Here is a 14,725-nt window from a genome sequence, read left to right as displayed (position 1 = left end):
TGTAAGTTGAAAAATTAATATTTTTTAACGAACCGCAACAGCGTCGAGGACTTTTCGTGTTTTTTTTTTTCACTCGCAGTTTCTATCTCTAATTTATTAACTCCAAGCGTTGAGCAAGGTAACGCCGCCCATTTTATCAATCCAGGCTGCTAATAATTAATGACATTTTTCGACAGGAAACTGCGGTCCCTTGATGCGGGAAAATTTGGCTTCTTTATTTCTGTCGGCACGTCTCTTCCATTTCCTTCTGTCGCTGATCCTTTTCCGTTTCGTTCGTCGAACTCTTACACAATTTTAAACATATTCTGGCAGATACAGGTAACAATTTTTGTTAAATAAAATCTCGTTGATCGAACTTGTGCCACTTAATGTTTCGCATATTCATTCGTATCCTTTACTATATATTATTTATGGTATCGTTGTTAAATTATTCTTAATCATTGTCGATATCCGTAACGCCATTATTCTCATTCCAATCGGTAATTCTCGTCGCCACTGCTTCAAAGGCGTTGATATTTTCTTCGTTCTGCTGTTATCACTCTCGCAATCAGAATCAGACTCTAAATTTGTTCCTCATATGAATTAATAATAAAATATATTTTTATCGCCAGACTCCTCGATGCAAACGTTTCAGATCATTCGCGTTGAACTTCCATTCCTCTTCGCTGCTGTTAATTTCATTTCCGTATTTATCTCTCGAAGTTTCGCGATTTTGCTGGGATTGTTAACGCTAACAGTAAATAATAAGCGAATAAATAAGAAACGATTAAATAATAAGTGTATTAACGGGAAATTGTACTAGAACGACGAACGAACACGATATGGCATTTAACACTGGAACCACCGAGCCTTAAACACGTGACTACTGTATATTAAATTTAAAAATATCTAAAGATTTCTCCTGGAAATATTTTTACAATATCAAAAACTGTAAAAGAAAAAATCTGTCATTTTGACTGGATCTATAGTTCTCGTGTTAAACGCAACAGCCACTGCAATTCTCGTTTTCGCTTCTCTAAGAGCGAGTGCGACCGTTAAGGGTTAAAAGTTACGCCGAAGCGCACGGTTGTACAACCGTGTGTGTACGGTCCCGCGACGTCCTCCGCGTTCCGTGAAAAACATCAATGCTGATAATCATCCATTGTAAATCGATTTATTTACATTGCTGTAATAACATTTTCAAAGCATAGTTTTCTTTATACCGCTTCTCCTTTGAAGTTCACTTACAAGCTCACAATGAAGTACGTACACGTAAACAGAATCTCTCGTGACGAAACGAAAAGTTTGCGACTGTCGACGGTGTCTCTGCAGCGGTCGTATTATGCGATCTCCGCGTTTTTTTTTTTTTTTTGGTACGTCATAGTTTCCCAACAGTCCGCTGCGAGCGTACGATGTGTCTAACGTCCAAATAACAATCCCAGAAGAAACCATTAGGCTACGTTAAAACCCGGAAAAACCTTGTAACACTTAGCCAACCACGCGTGCACCATGAATGTTTACTACAAGCCACAAAGACCTCGTAAAACTGCTTTTTAATCGATCAACTACTTTCTAAGGTAATTATATCCCCCCATTTTACAATTGTAAAGAAGCAGAAATTTTGTACAGATCATTTTACAGTCACCGAATCGTTTACGTAGATTAAAACTGCGTTAAAAAGAGCAGCATTCCGGTAAACTTAACACTGTTTTCCTCGTCCATTTCGCGCTTTATTTAAGAATATCATTGCACGGCGTATGATTAACCTGACATAACCTGCACGGCCGATGTCTTTATGCATTTATTGCAATGCACAACGGAGAACCAGATCTCGAATCTAACTGAATAACGTGTTGCTAAGAGGAAAGCGGCGACTTCGAAGCGAAAAAGACTCGTTAGTCGGTTGGCCAAGTGTTAAAAATTCTCTACAAAACGAAACACAAAGAATATCAACCATGTACGACGGTATAATAAAAAAGTAGCTCACGCGGTTTTAAATTGCAACAGCTAACCGGTTAAGAAGCCCTAGATTATTAATCAAACCTCGATTTGGAAAATGCTGTCACCGCCCCGAGATAGGCAAAGCGCAAAAGATTCACGGGATCTCCAAAGGATGCTGCGAGCCAAAGAAGTTTGGGAGACTATGAGGCACGCGGTGCGTCAGAACAAAAAAACATCTTACCGAAATATATGTATTATATATATTATATATATAGTATACCGTGTGTGTGTGTGTGTCTGTCTGTCCTGTGTGTAATGCGTGTGCTATTCACCCGTGTCATGCCTCGTTCGCGAACACTGAATCCGGCTCGGCGGACGATTTGTTCGTTAATTTGTTGCAAACTGATCGTTTCTCGTAAATGCACTGACTCTTGGATACGACGGACGAAGCGTCGTTCGATATCGGTACTACGACGACGACGACGAGAGACGGTGCGCGCGCGCCCGTGAAAATGGCCAGGCTCATGTTTTTTAATTAAAATCGCCGAAATCGCTCGCCTGGCCACGTCCCACGCTGGCGCGATACAAACTTACGGACCGTCGCTCTACATACCTTACTTACGGGCTAAGTAATTACGAGCTAAGAGAAAAACGTCTCGCACCGATCAAGTACATTGTCCGCTTGACATTCGATTAATTACAACGCGACGAATCCGGCGCGATTGATTGCACGGAAAGAGTAGCTCTGTCTCTATCTCTTTTTCTCTCGTTTTTTTTCTCTTTCTTTCTTTCTCTCTCTCTCTCTCGTTCTCCCACACGTTCGTTCGATTTCTCAGGCGCTCGCTCGCTTTTCTAGCCTTTTTCTCTTCAACGAAGCTTCGTGCGATTTCTTAACAGCGAACAACTACGCTTTTTAATCTACGTAATCCTACGACTAAGTGCTTTATCCTGCGACGAACGCATCGTTCGGCAAGGGGAACGAGGAAATGAACTCTGGCGCGGTGCGTTTTGCTCGCTGAGGGAACGGGGCGGGCGGCGGTCGATTTTTCTTTGAAGATGGGAGTAAAGTCAGAGAGTGGAAAATTGCTGCGTGGTTTGATTTATTATTGTCTATACGTTCGCTTCTTTTAATAACTACGAACACTGAAATAATTGTAGATTATTTAAATTTTTTGACAATCGTGTTTCTTGCCAAAATGATCTTCTGATTGTTTAAATAATTGTAAACGTGGTTTTACTGTATTAGGCTGCGGATTAGGCTGTGCGAAGTAAAAACTGTCTGCATTGCAATACATAGGCGCGAAGTAGAATCTTGTAATTCTCTTAAATAATTTTAATGAGTTTTTATTGATGTGTCAACATTTTTAGTTTTCTTCAATTTCTTCACTGTTTTGTTTTACCAATAAATACTTGTGATGTAGGAAACTATTTCAGTGAAATAACTTTATCAGAATCTAATTAGAGCGAATCCTTTCTTGCGGTGAATAATGCGGTTCTTATTCCAGCAACCGCATAATCTAAAAATAGCTGGCGAGTTGTTGCGAGTTTCTCAGTTCTATTGTCCGAGAGACAATGTTGTACTGTGCGTAACATCGGACCCTCTAATAACAAACCACATGGATTTAGCAATAAAAAAAAAATAGAAATCGATAATGACATTTTCGTAATGATTTATGAAGTCCCATTTTTTAAAAAAAATCGACCGCTGCGCGCGTACAATCGATCATTTTCGAAACTATAATAACAGCGCTGCCGATCCTAATCGAAAGAGAAACGTAAAGAAAAATCGAACTTTCGGAACCTTTCTTCTATAGGCTCGTGCTTTTTTCTCTCTTTTCTTTTCTTTTCTTTTTTTTCGTTTATTATCGTAATTATCAATTACACGTCAATGAAACATTGTTTATTTATTGGATATAATATAACAACGTACACATAGGACTTATAGCATAAGATTCTCAAGCAACGTTGATCATTGGAAAATCGAACGAATCGCAATAAAGCGGTACACAATATAGCCAAATACGTAAAAAGTTCGACTTTTTTTTCAATCGATCGTTAATCGCGGACGATCGCAAAAGAGAGCTTCTTTCTTTTCAAAAAAAGAGAGCTCGCGAGAATCTGCGAGCTTTTCCGAAATCTGTTCCGATCATCCAACGCGTCCCGTGTTCTTGGTGTTGGAGCGAATTTCGAAGGACATTGGCGTAGGAATGAGAGGTGATTTACCTCGCCATAAAATTTCTATGACGCTTAAAGTTTGCTTCCGCGGGCTGCCGCGAGAGGCGCTGGCGAAACATCGGTACTATTTGATATATTACTTCTTAAACTGTTAAAAATTTGATCCTTTACTGGATCAAAAATGTTGCACAATTTGTTTACAAAAAAATAAGATAAGCCTCATTCTAGCCTCGGTTAGATCCATACAATTCTTTACGATTAATTTTCTTTTGTATAATATCAAAGCTTCGCTGTTTAAACCAAAGTTAATCCACTTTTTATTACCTATTAATCCTCTTATTATTTTCAATGTTTATAATTATATATAGGGCTGCTGCAAAATTAAAATTTAGATACAACGCTTGTAACTCTACGACTCAACAGTTTCCACCCCAAAGTCAACAATTAATTTAAGCTACTTAAAAGTAAGCTATTAAGATCTAACAAAGGAGACAATGTTCTAGAAGGTTCAAATTATAACCTCAAATTTGTAGGTGCCCATAGCGTTGCTATTTTTGCAATGACAGCTGTTTGAAAATTGTATCGACACGCGCGCTTCGCCATACGGTTAAATTCATGGTATTGCTACACGCACACACCAAAGAAAGTGTCACCGACAGTACTCATGTTACCCAGACCACCTAGCGGACAAAGTCGGAAGTAAATCTTTAAGATCACAGTAGTGGGGATGAGAACGATTCAGCTCTCTCTCCTTCGCACGCCACGTAAAGGATTAAACTGTCGGAACAGAATGGAGTCGAAAGTTGTTCGATCGAAATCGAAAGTCTCTCGCGGGAAACGGGGTATCTCATTAGAGGGGGGGGGGGGCGATGGGGAGCAAGCAACGAAAGGGTCGTAGCCGTAGAACGGATTCGCAGCTTCCACACACCGGATACGCGCGATCCGCGAAAAGTTCTGTTCTTGCATTCTCGAGCGTTGTTTTAGAAACCCTTACACACACAGAGACAATGTTTACACGAAAGCTCACCGGCGAAAAAATCGGAAACGAAGGAATGAAGAAATCTGTTCGGTTCTCTTTATAGTCTCTCATACGCGTTCAACTGTGGTAAACATCTGGAAAGTCAATACTGTAAATCCTGTAAAACTATATCTCGAGTGTAAGGCACTGTTCTATGCGCTCCATCGAAGCAGCTAAAATCCATCTTGGTCGCAAACGAAAAGATCGAGTGTGCGAACAACGGACGTGTAAACAGAGTCGGTGTAACATTCCGATTGATCTCTCATTTATTTATTTCTTCTTTTATTAAAACGTGACCCGCGTTCGTAACACTGTAATTCACTCTCCCTTTCTCTCTGTCTGTCTCTATCGTTCTCTCTTACTCTCACTCTCTTTCTCTTTCTTTCTTTCTTTCTTTCTATTGATATGGACATCTCACAATGTAGTCTCTATACGCTATTTATTTGTCAACTAACGTAGAATATTCGTTTTGCGCGTCATTGGTAACGATCGCTCGTCGAGCAAACTGTTCACATCGTGTCGGCCCACGGTCCTCGAAGAGAGAGAGACTCGTGTATGTATAATACCCTAAATTCTTCTTCGCGAACGCACAAACAATCGATCGGACAAAATCTGGTGGTCGCCGCCCGCGACGAGGCCGATCCGGACGCGCTTTCTATCGGCAAAACGGCGGTACAGCAAACGAAGCGGCGTACATTAATGACTAGAATCGATACGAAATCGAGGATGAGCTCGCGCGCTCTTCAACTAAAAACAAGAAAAACATCGTTCCGGGTTCGCGTGAGGCTAGATTCGCGCCGGTTTTTTGAACAGACGCGGCCGCGCGTGTGTTATCTTTCGCGGCGGGACCGCGAACGGGTTGGCGAACGAAAAAAACGGGGTGGCTGATTGGTGGGTCCGGTCGATCGCGTCGGTGAACAGGCGTAAATAAGCATCGTACACGCTGTTGGACGTTGCACACTACGAGTCTGAGATCGGTGAACGATTAAATAAATTAAGTCTTATGTTACTGTCCTCGTGATTCTGCGTCGAGGGTCCAAGGATCCTCGCGGCGGACGTTCACGACGATTTCGTGCGCGCGACGGGTGGTCCGGAACGAAAAGTCGCGAATACGAGTCCCGAGGCAATCGTCTTCGACGCGCGCGACCGCGAAATAAATTCTTTGCATCGATCGCGCGTTCGCCCTTCGCACGGACAGTTTTTCGTGGAAAGTCTACCGGGCGAGCTCAACCCTCCACTGGTACCCGATTTCCGGAGAAACGGGGAGTCACGATGGACGCCGAATAAAAACTGCGACGGAACTTGTTATTATCTATACACCTACCGAGCTCTGTTAATAACAAACGATGAAAAACCTGTGTTAACCCTATGCAATAAATTTTGTTATATAAAATGGGAATACTAAAAGCCAGAAAAATTATTTTAGTTGAAATAATTGTCCTACACTTTCGCACGCTGTTGATTTTTATACGGCAATAAAATCTATGTTTGCACTATATTTCGCCCCGTCTGCTTTAATTATTGCTATTACCGGTTTGTGAGTCTGTTACTAATTATTTAATCATCTGTAGCGTTGATATAATTACGAGAAAAATAGAAACGTTCTTAATACAATCGCTACTGTTTCATCTAATTTTATCACCGTTGCGCGAAGTGAGAACAATCGTTTATTTACCACTTTTCGGTCGACAATAACGCAGTAAACGTCCCGCTAACAATGGTTGCGTAAGCTTTAATAGGCGCGGTAGTTAAGGTACGAGTCTCGCGTTGACGCCACAAATCAAACAAACTGGCGTTACCGCTTTCGCCGATAACTGCTACAACAAAAGCCGAAAACAACTAACGACACCATTCGCCGTTTCTTTAGAATCTATTTCGAGAAGTAAATAAATAAATAAATATCTGTTAAATAAACGTCTTTGATAGTTCGGTTATTTGACGAGAGAATATAATAAAATATCAGCTCGGTAGGTTTCTAATAAACGTTAAGTTTGCTTCCTGGCTATGATACAACAAAATGAAAATGAAAGTTTCAACGCGACGTGAATCGCAAATTAATATTGCAGTCACCGAATGTACCTAGTGTATAAATACCAGTCGAGGGTTGTTCGGTTTTTCCATCGCAACGAAACTGTCTATTCCGTGTGGATAGGGCTCGGCGTGTTGGTTTCGGCAATTTAGTCGACGGACGCGCAAGCGTCGGAGACGACGGTGTGTGGTACCGTAGTAGCTTGTTGCAGGTCGTTGGTAGCCGTTGTTGTCGCTGCTGTCGCTGCTGCTGGTATTCGACGCGAACGAAAAAATAATGGAACGTAAACTGTAAGCGGCAAACGGAAAGGAGAAAGAAAAGAAGAAACCGAGCGTGGTAGGTAAAAACGGTGGTGGTGGGTGGAGGCGACGCGCTCGCGCGCGCGCGCGATCACTCGTGTCGGTGTTACCAAAGGAAACGAAAGTAAAAAAAAAAAAAACCGATAGAGGATAGAAAAACCAGGGCGGAGGAGCGAGAAGCATGTTCCTCGGCGCATCAACACGTATGAAATCTACGAGTCCAATTCGTTTTTCGAGCTGCGCTGCTTCTGGATCGTTTTTTGCAATTGCATGTTATGTTTGAGACGCATGTGACGCCGCAGGTCGGTTCTACGACTGAGAGTGGTGTGACATAGGATGCAGGTTGTCTGGTTGCGATGCACTTCAAGGTGCTGGGTCAGCGAAGCAAGGTGCTTGTATACGCTTCCGCAGAGTCTGCACGAAAAACGCCCTGGACCCTGCATCACCACTTGACCAGTTGTATCGCCAACATGCTTCCGATTGCGTCCCACCCCCCCTGCAACACATTAACAGCCACGTCACCCGCCGATTCCTCATTTTCCTTGGTTTCTAATCAATTACATTGATCAATCAGTCAGACAATGGAGGGGGGGACAGTAACACGTGTGTAACACAGACTAGATTTTGCACGTTTTGCTCTACCTGTGCTTCGACCGAGGACAGCGACACCACGGCGTGGCCGGGACAATAAGTTACGCGAAGGGTGGGGGATGAGGAATACGTCACGCATGCGCCGGGAGTCGCGCACAGCGCCGCGGCGCGTCTACCGGGTGGTTGATATAATTCCGAGCTGCGATGGGGATGAGACCTAAGGCCTCTGTCCGATCGTAGCTCAGAATTATCGCTAGACTGCGGTTCGTATGCAAAATAAAAAATGTCTAAGTTAATTGCAAGCAGTGTAAATTAAATGAAAATGTCTTTCCTGTTTTGTAGTAAGCTGAAAATAATGCAACAAGATTCTTAAATTCTTCTAATTTCCTTTCAATTTTGCGATTTTATATTATTTCGATTTTTCTTGAATGTTAAAATCCGCAGTTTAATTGCTATGGCCACACGGTAGATGGCGCCACGCTGATGAGAGACTCTTCCACGCGTGCGTTGTCTGCCCCCACTCCTAGCGTAACTTATTTCTCTGGCTACGCTGGTGATACCTCGACTCCTGCAATTTTTTTTAACCCGCGGCTCGCTTTGTAAAGTTTTTTTTTATCTGATTAGCTGACGGTTCGGTGCTAAGATTCACAGTGAAACGAAGAAGCATAAGAGCATCCTTAAAGAGGAGAAACCATCCTGCAGGAGTCGAAGTATTACTGTACAATTTTCCTTCGTTAGGATCAGAACGCTAAATTAGGCGCTGTTCGAGCCGAATAGTCAGCGTTCCAACTAGTTCTTCGAATATCTATCTATACGTGACATCTAAACGATCATGATCATCATCGACCGTGCTCAGACGGCGAATATGCGTCCCGATTGCTATTAGTGTGCCAACATCGAACAGAAAAATAGAGAGACGTGGCAGTGAGAAGCGTGAAGATTTATTCAAGCGTAGTCTGAAACGACGCGACGCGGAATAGGGCTTTGGCCGGCGCGGGTGAAACCCGTTCGCGCCGCGCTGCGACAAACGCCGCCGTTCGAACAAAACCACCGTACACACCGAGGGGGCGGCGGGGGGATCCCGTAATTTTCGTAATCCTTGCGGTCTTGTAATCTGGTAACTTCGTAATCTGGTAATTTCTTAATCTAGTAAACTTCTTAATTTGATCATCCACGTGATCTCGGTAATTTCATTGATCCCGGCGATCGCGCCGGGCGCATTCTTCCGCGAGAGACAAAAGAGGCATGTCCCGTCGACGGATCGTCGCATCGTCGGCTTCGTGGTCCGCGCGTTTTCGTCGCAACGATCTCGAGCCTCGTCCGGCCAATCGCATACTTACACTTTATACTCGACGGTACGCTCTCGTTAATTTCCGCAAAGAGAAAGAACAACGACCGGTTCACACAACATTGTTACGGCGCACGATAATTTCTGAACGAGAACGTGTCGAAGATCGTTTTTTTTTTTTTCAAGAAAAATTACTCGGTTCAATTCACATGTTTAAACTTTATTCACACATAAATTTTTTTGTTTCACTTACATCGTTAACTCGCATAAGCCAAACATAGGATTACGTAATGATATATTATAATATTTTTGTGTGTATATATATATATGTATGTATATATACCTTTCCGTTTTATATATATATATATACATAGATATATTTATAGATTTATGTATATAATTTCTATATATATAGATATATATGTCTTTATACATATATATTTATATATACGTATATATATATAATATATATATATGTTAATGTTTCTTATTTCCATAAATAATCAAAGAAAGAAATATCAATTCGTCTAAGGTAATAATTGGCAATCTTGTACTTATTTGTATTATGGCTTCTGAGGAATGTGCACATTCGTTTTCTTTTTCCTTTTAAATTAAATTAAATATACGGCTACCATATACGTGTGTAAATAAACGCGGGTATGCATCTCTATGGTATTTTCCCCGTTCTTCACAAGAACACGAACTTACATCGTAAACGTAAGCTAACATAAATAAAAAAAAGAAGATAAGAAGGAGAGAAGTAGAATCAACGTACAAAGAAATATAGTCATTTGTATATATCTCTGTGTGTACGCGCGTGTGTATGCTTCCGTTTTACGCGTCAAACTGTGTATGTTTTCCGTCTATGAGTATGCGCCTGTTTTTGTATCGTATGTATGTATTTATTTATTAATGTACGTGTGTATTTATTTATTTATGTATGTACGTATGTATTTATTTATGTATGAGTGTTCGTCCTGCAGTGCGAGCGAGGGTGAACGTGTATATTAATGTATCCGTGTGTGTCGCACTAAACATTGATTCGTGCCACTAGCGTAGTGTTGCTAATTCCGATAAAAATACGTCGAAATTACATGATAAAATTGTAAACGTGCAAGTTGTGCGACGCAACTGTAGAACACAAGCACGAAACGGTATCGCATGCGATGGCAAATATGAACGCAAAAGCAGCCCTATTGATCCTTGCTGGTTTAGGAAGATATTGCCGTTTCGTTAAAAAAAAAAAAAACAAAAAAAAAAGAAAGAAAAGCCTCGAAGAAAACGAATCGTACACGGCCGGATCGTCGCGCCACGCCGTCACACGATTCGACACGCGGAACCGATAGGTCGATTAAACAAACGCGCACCAATTATATTTGTTTGTTAATTCCGCGCGCGCACCGGGTCGTTCGAGCCTCGCGCGCGCTTCTAAATTCTGTTAAACTAGCTTCGATTTGTACTTGGTCACGTCGCGATCAAGCTCTCGCGGTTCTCTATACATATACTATATACTTGTGTGTATCATATACTATACATATACAGAATACATGGTACGATTATCCAGGGACACGTTGCAACGCGACTTCGGCAACGTTCCGTGACTTTGGCATTACAGCGAATGATTTGCATCCGATAAAGGGAACCGCGCGGATAAGAGATCAGATTCGCGTCGTCGGTGGATCGTTTCCCTCGTCGATCCAATTAAGCCTCTTTGTAATAATAATTGCACGATAGAAATTAAAGACGTAAGTTCGGGGCCTTCCACGGTCGATATTGTTGCCAAAATATTATTCCAGCATATCGTAATTGCTTGTGATCGATGCACCTGTTAGCGACCGTTGCCAGGTCGGCTGACGTCGCCGAAATTCGGTGTACAAAGAAAAAGGTTACGCGAGGAGTAGGGGAGAGCGACACATGCGCGGGAGAGCCACGCAATGACGCGCCGCGTCTACTTGTTAAACATTGTAAGACTCTGTCGCTTCGCTAGTACGGAATCATTGGCCAATAAAATCATTACGTGTTTTTCCAATATATAGTAGTACAATTTTTGCAACGCAATAATTAATTAGCTAATTTAATATAATTTCACGCGTCGTCTGCTACCCCACTCCTTGCGTAGACCTTCTCCAACGATTACGGTTTAAAGTGTTGAATCGGTCGACGTCGCGAATCGTCGTCGGGAAGGCCCCGGGGACGAGTACTCCGGGCTCGTCGTCGACGCGCGCGTGGGCAAGACTCTTTGGATTAAAAATCGTTTCTGACGCCGTCGAGGGCGAACCAAAACAAAGATTCCAACTAAAAGAGAAAACTGAACAAAACAATAAAGAGCGCAACAAAAAAGAAATCATGAGCGAGAGGATTGTAACATAAAAAATAATCGTGGAGCGTTAACATTCGCGTGGTCGACGCGGATAAACATATATATATATATATATAAACGAAAAATAAAATTCTTTCGTAGGCACGCGCACGTGGGTGTATATACGTATTATATATATGATGAAACGCGCGCGCGCGCTTGTGCAACGCGCGCGGGAATTCGGCGGTACGCCGTGCTTAAATTTAAAATACATGAGTATGTTTATCGAGGGACCACGTGGTCGCGGGCCGAATTTACCCGGCGCGGGCAACGCACGCGGCCGCTCGTCTTAAAACAACGTAAATCAAGGGGGGGGAAAAATGGCACGATCTTTGGTACTGCAGTGTAAATTGCATACACTTCGATGCGATTCGTCTTTGGCACCGTCGTGACGTTCGACGCTCCGCGGCAACGAAATTAAAACGAAACGAATCGGTGGTTCGTCCTCCGACGTGGGCACCGTCCGCGTAAAATCGTACGCGGATTTAAAAAAAAGAAACAAATAGATTAACGCGTGGTGCGCGCGCGCGCGCGACCCGGTCTCGTCGTTTCCCGCGATTCCCAGGAAATCGCCTGGGAATCGTACGGAACGATCCGGCCGAGAGAAACGATCGGTTGGCCACGGATCGAACCGATTGAACGACGTTCGCGCGGAGTTCTCGGTCTCGCGCGCCGTCCCCGCGGGATCGTTCTCGACGACGGTCGTTCTCGCCGATCGTGTTCGCACGAAGAAAGATGCACATTCCTCCTTAAACGCTATTTAAGTACCGAACTCATTTTGACTAGATAAAATAATTTGCCTCTTTAGTGTAATCTTCCCGTCTGTATGTCTTTGGTTAGAAAATCGTTTACTTAGGAGCCTCCGCCATCTTCGTCTTCCGTTTCTCCTCCCGGTTCCACATCCATCATCCCTCCTCCTCCTCCTCTTCGTCCCCGATCCGGACTCTCTATCTTCGTAAACTCTCTTCGCGCGGCACTCTCTCTCTTCGTTCCCTCCTCCTCTTCGTCGTTCTCTTTTCTTACATGCATATACACATATACATAAAGGTAGGCGCGCGCGCGCGCGCTGCGCTTACGCGCAAATGACTAGGGCGTACAGCGTAAGACAGGCATCTTTTACACGAGTATAGGTGTCCCGTCGACGACTAGAGTGGAATAGATTGTACAAGGAATATAGAAACGCTTTTCTTCGGCGCCGGGTTCGCGAGGATCGACCCTTGGTCCGACGTCCTCCACTTTCCTACGGTTCCTATCGTCTCGATAGTCTCGCAAATAAGTTCATCCTCTGAAACCGGTGCACCGACAAATACGATCGAGGCAGCGATTTAAAATACACGGCGATCGAACGCTAAAATACAAGAAAAGGTACGGGGGAGGGGCCGACACCAACGGGTTCGAAATGAGACGCGTTGGTGTCGTCGACGAAAGTGTTCGAGCTTACGAAGCGTCGAGAAAATGACCGTTCATGGCGAGGCCTCGTGACCCGTCGAACATTGTCCATTTATTTAATTCGGAGAACCAGCTGCACCTCGTCCAGCCCATCGAGGACGAACGTCATCGTCTTCGCGCGCGTCTTTCCATCGAGGTTGCGAGCATACGTTATGTACACGATAAAACGGGCCACGTGGTCCCCGTAAATTAAGGACTCCGATAAATAAGTTAGTACTTTCAAAGATCCTCGACGGGCCAGCACCTGTCCGGCGGTTCGGACGTTCGTCGAAGCGGGTCACGAAACCGTTTCCGCTAAGGGGGTTGAACAGGGGCGGGGTGTCCAGACACGTGGACTATACCATCTCTGTAACGTCGACGGGCGTCTCTACGTTGTTGTTGGTTGCGGTTGTTGTCGTGATGGTGGTGGTGTTGGTAGTAGTAGTTGTGGTGTAGTGTAGTGGTCGGCTTAGGGATAAAATTCGCACTAAGGAATAGGACTAGAGGTGATTCGTTCGACGCTGCTCTCCCTAATGCGTATAGTTGTGTACGTGGCGTTCGGTTCGAGGCCGTCGGTGGGGCTACCGGCGTTCTGCCGGGCGATCGCCGCGGAGGAGACGGATATGGGAGTGAGCGGAAGCGGGGCGGGCGTCGCGGCGGACGCGTCGACGGGGACGACGCTCGCGGCGGCTGCTGCGGCGCCGGTCGCGTTCACGTTGACGTTGCTCGTCGCGGCGGCGGTGCCGGACGCGGCCGCGGCGCCGGAGCCCGCGACCGTCCCAGACACCGTGCCCGCGGCGTTCCCACCGGTGGATGCGGCTGCTGCGGCGGCGGCGGCGTTCGCGACTGCGGCTGCGGCGGCGGCTGTCGTCCCCATCCCAAGCCAGCCGTGCCGATTCTTTAAGTGTCTCTTCATATGGGTCGTGCGACTCAGCACTTTATGACAGACCGGGCACTGTGTCGTCCCTTTGTGCATGTTCATGTGTTTGTACATCGAGTCCCGATTCCAAAACGTTTTACCGCAGAGTTTGCACGAATGCGACGGCTGTTCGATGACCACCGTACGAGAATCTAAATCAGATATAAACGTTCATGTGCTAGTGCGTGCGACCGATGCCCGATTCATCGGTGTATCGGTACCCTAGCGTAGTATCGTGTTGTCGTGTCTCTCTGTGTCACCGCAATGATACCTTTTCCCAAAAATGTTGGCCGAAAATACGATTTTTCATTTAATGAGCAGCCGAAGCCCGCTATCGACCGAAACTTTTTAATATCCTGCATGGTTAGTCGCAGATGTACTGTCATCGATATCAATGTGATTCGATAGCGCGATGTCTGCAATATACTCGGATTATAGGCGGTGATCGTCAATCAATTTTAGAGAACACATACAATTAATTGTAATCAATCAGGGTAAACTGATGGTTACTTTTATCCGTAAATAATAATTATTCTCAGTAGTATTACTATTAATACTGCCTCGTTAATGATGATTAAAGGAATAATTATCGTACAAGAAATGCTCTGCAGAATAATGCAAATTTTCATAAGACTTATTTAATAAAAACACTGCTGACGCCAATATTATACAATTCTCTACCCTGAATTTTTGGTAACG

At 44.0% G+C, this 14,725-nt stretch overlaps 1 protein-coding gene across 8 annotated transcripts in view; it reads right to left on the bottom strand.

Moving 5' to 3' along the window:
- The window catches only part of LOC144469198 (zinc finger and BTB domain-containing protein 6), a 33,400-nt gene that overhangs the window by 2,516 nt on the left and 16,159 nt on the right, over positions 1 to 14,725 (bottom strand). For 3 of the 8 annotated variants that reach the window (XM_078179183.1, XM_078179185.1, XM_078179184.1), the window contains exon 6: positions 7,958 to 14,178. The exons of 3 other annotated variants lie outside the window; for them this stretch is intronic. In XM_078179183.1, coding sequence (XP_078035309.1) covers positions 13,595 to 14,178 — 584 coding nt within the window. In that variant the 3' untranslated portion in view covers positions 7,958 to 13,594. Of the gene's footprint in view, positions 1 to 7; positions 7,938 to 7,957; positions 14,179 to 14,725 lie in introns of those variants that run through there. 2 more of the 8 variants (XM_078179191.1, XM_078179192.1) reach the window with 1 other exon arrangement.

Source organism: Augochlora pura, chromosome 4 (assembly GCF_028453695.1).
Source record: "Augochlora pura isolate Apur16 chromosome 4, APUR_v2.2.1, whole genome shotgun sequence".
Classification (NCBI taxonomy): Eukaryota; Metazoa; Arthropoda; class Insecta; order Hymenoptera; family Halictidae; genus Augochlora; species Augochlora pura.
Note: the sequence above shows the minus strand (reverse complement) of the source record. Positions and strands in the feature narration are given on the sequence as shown.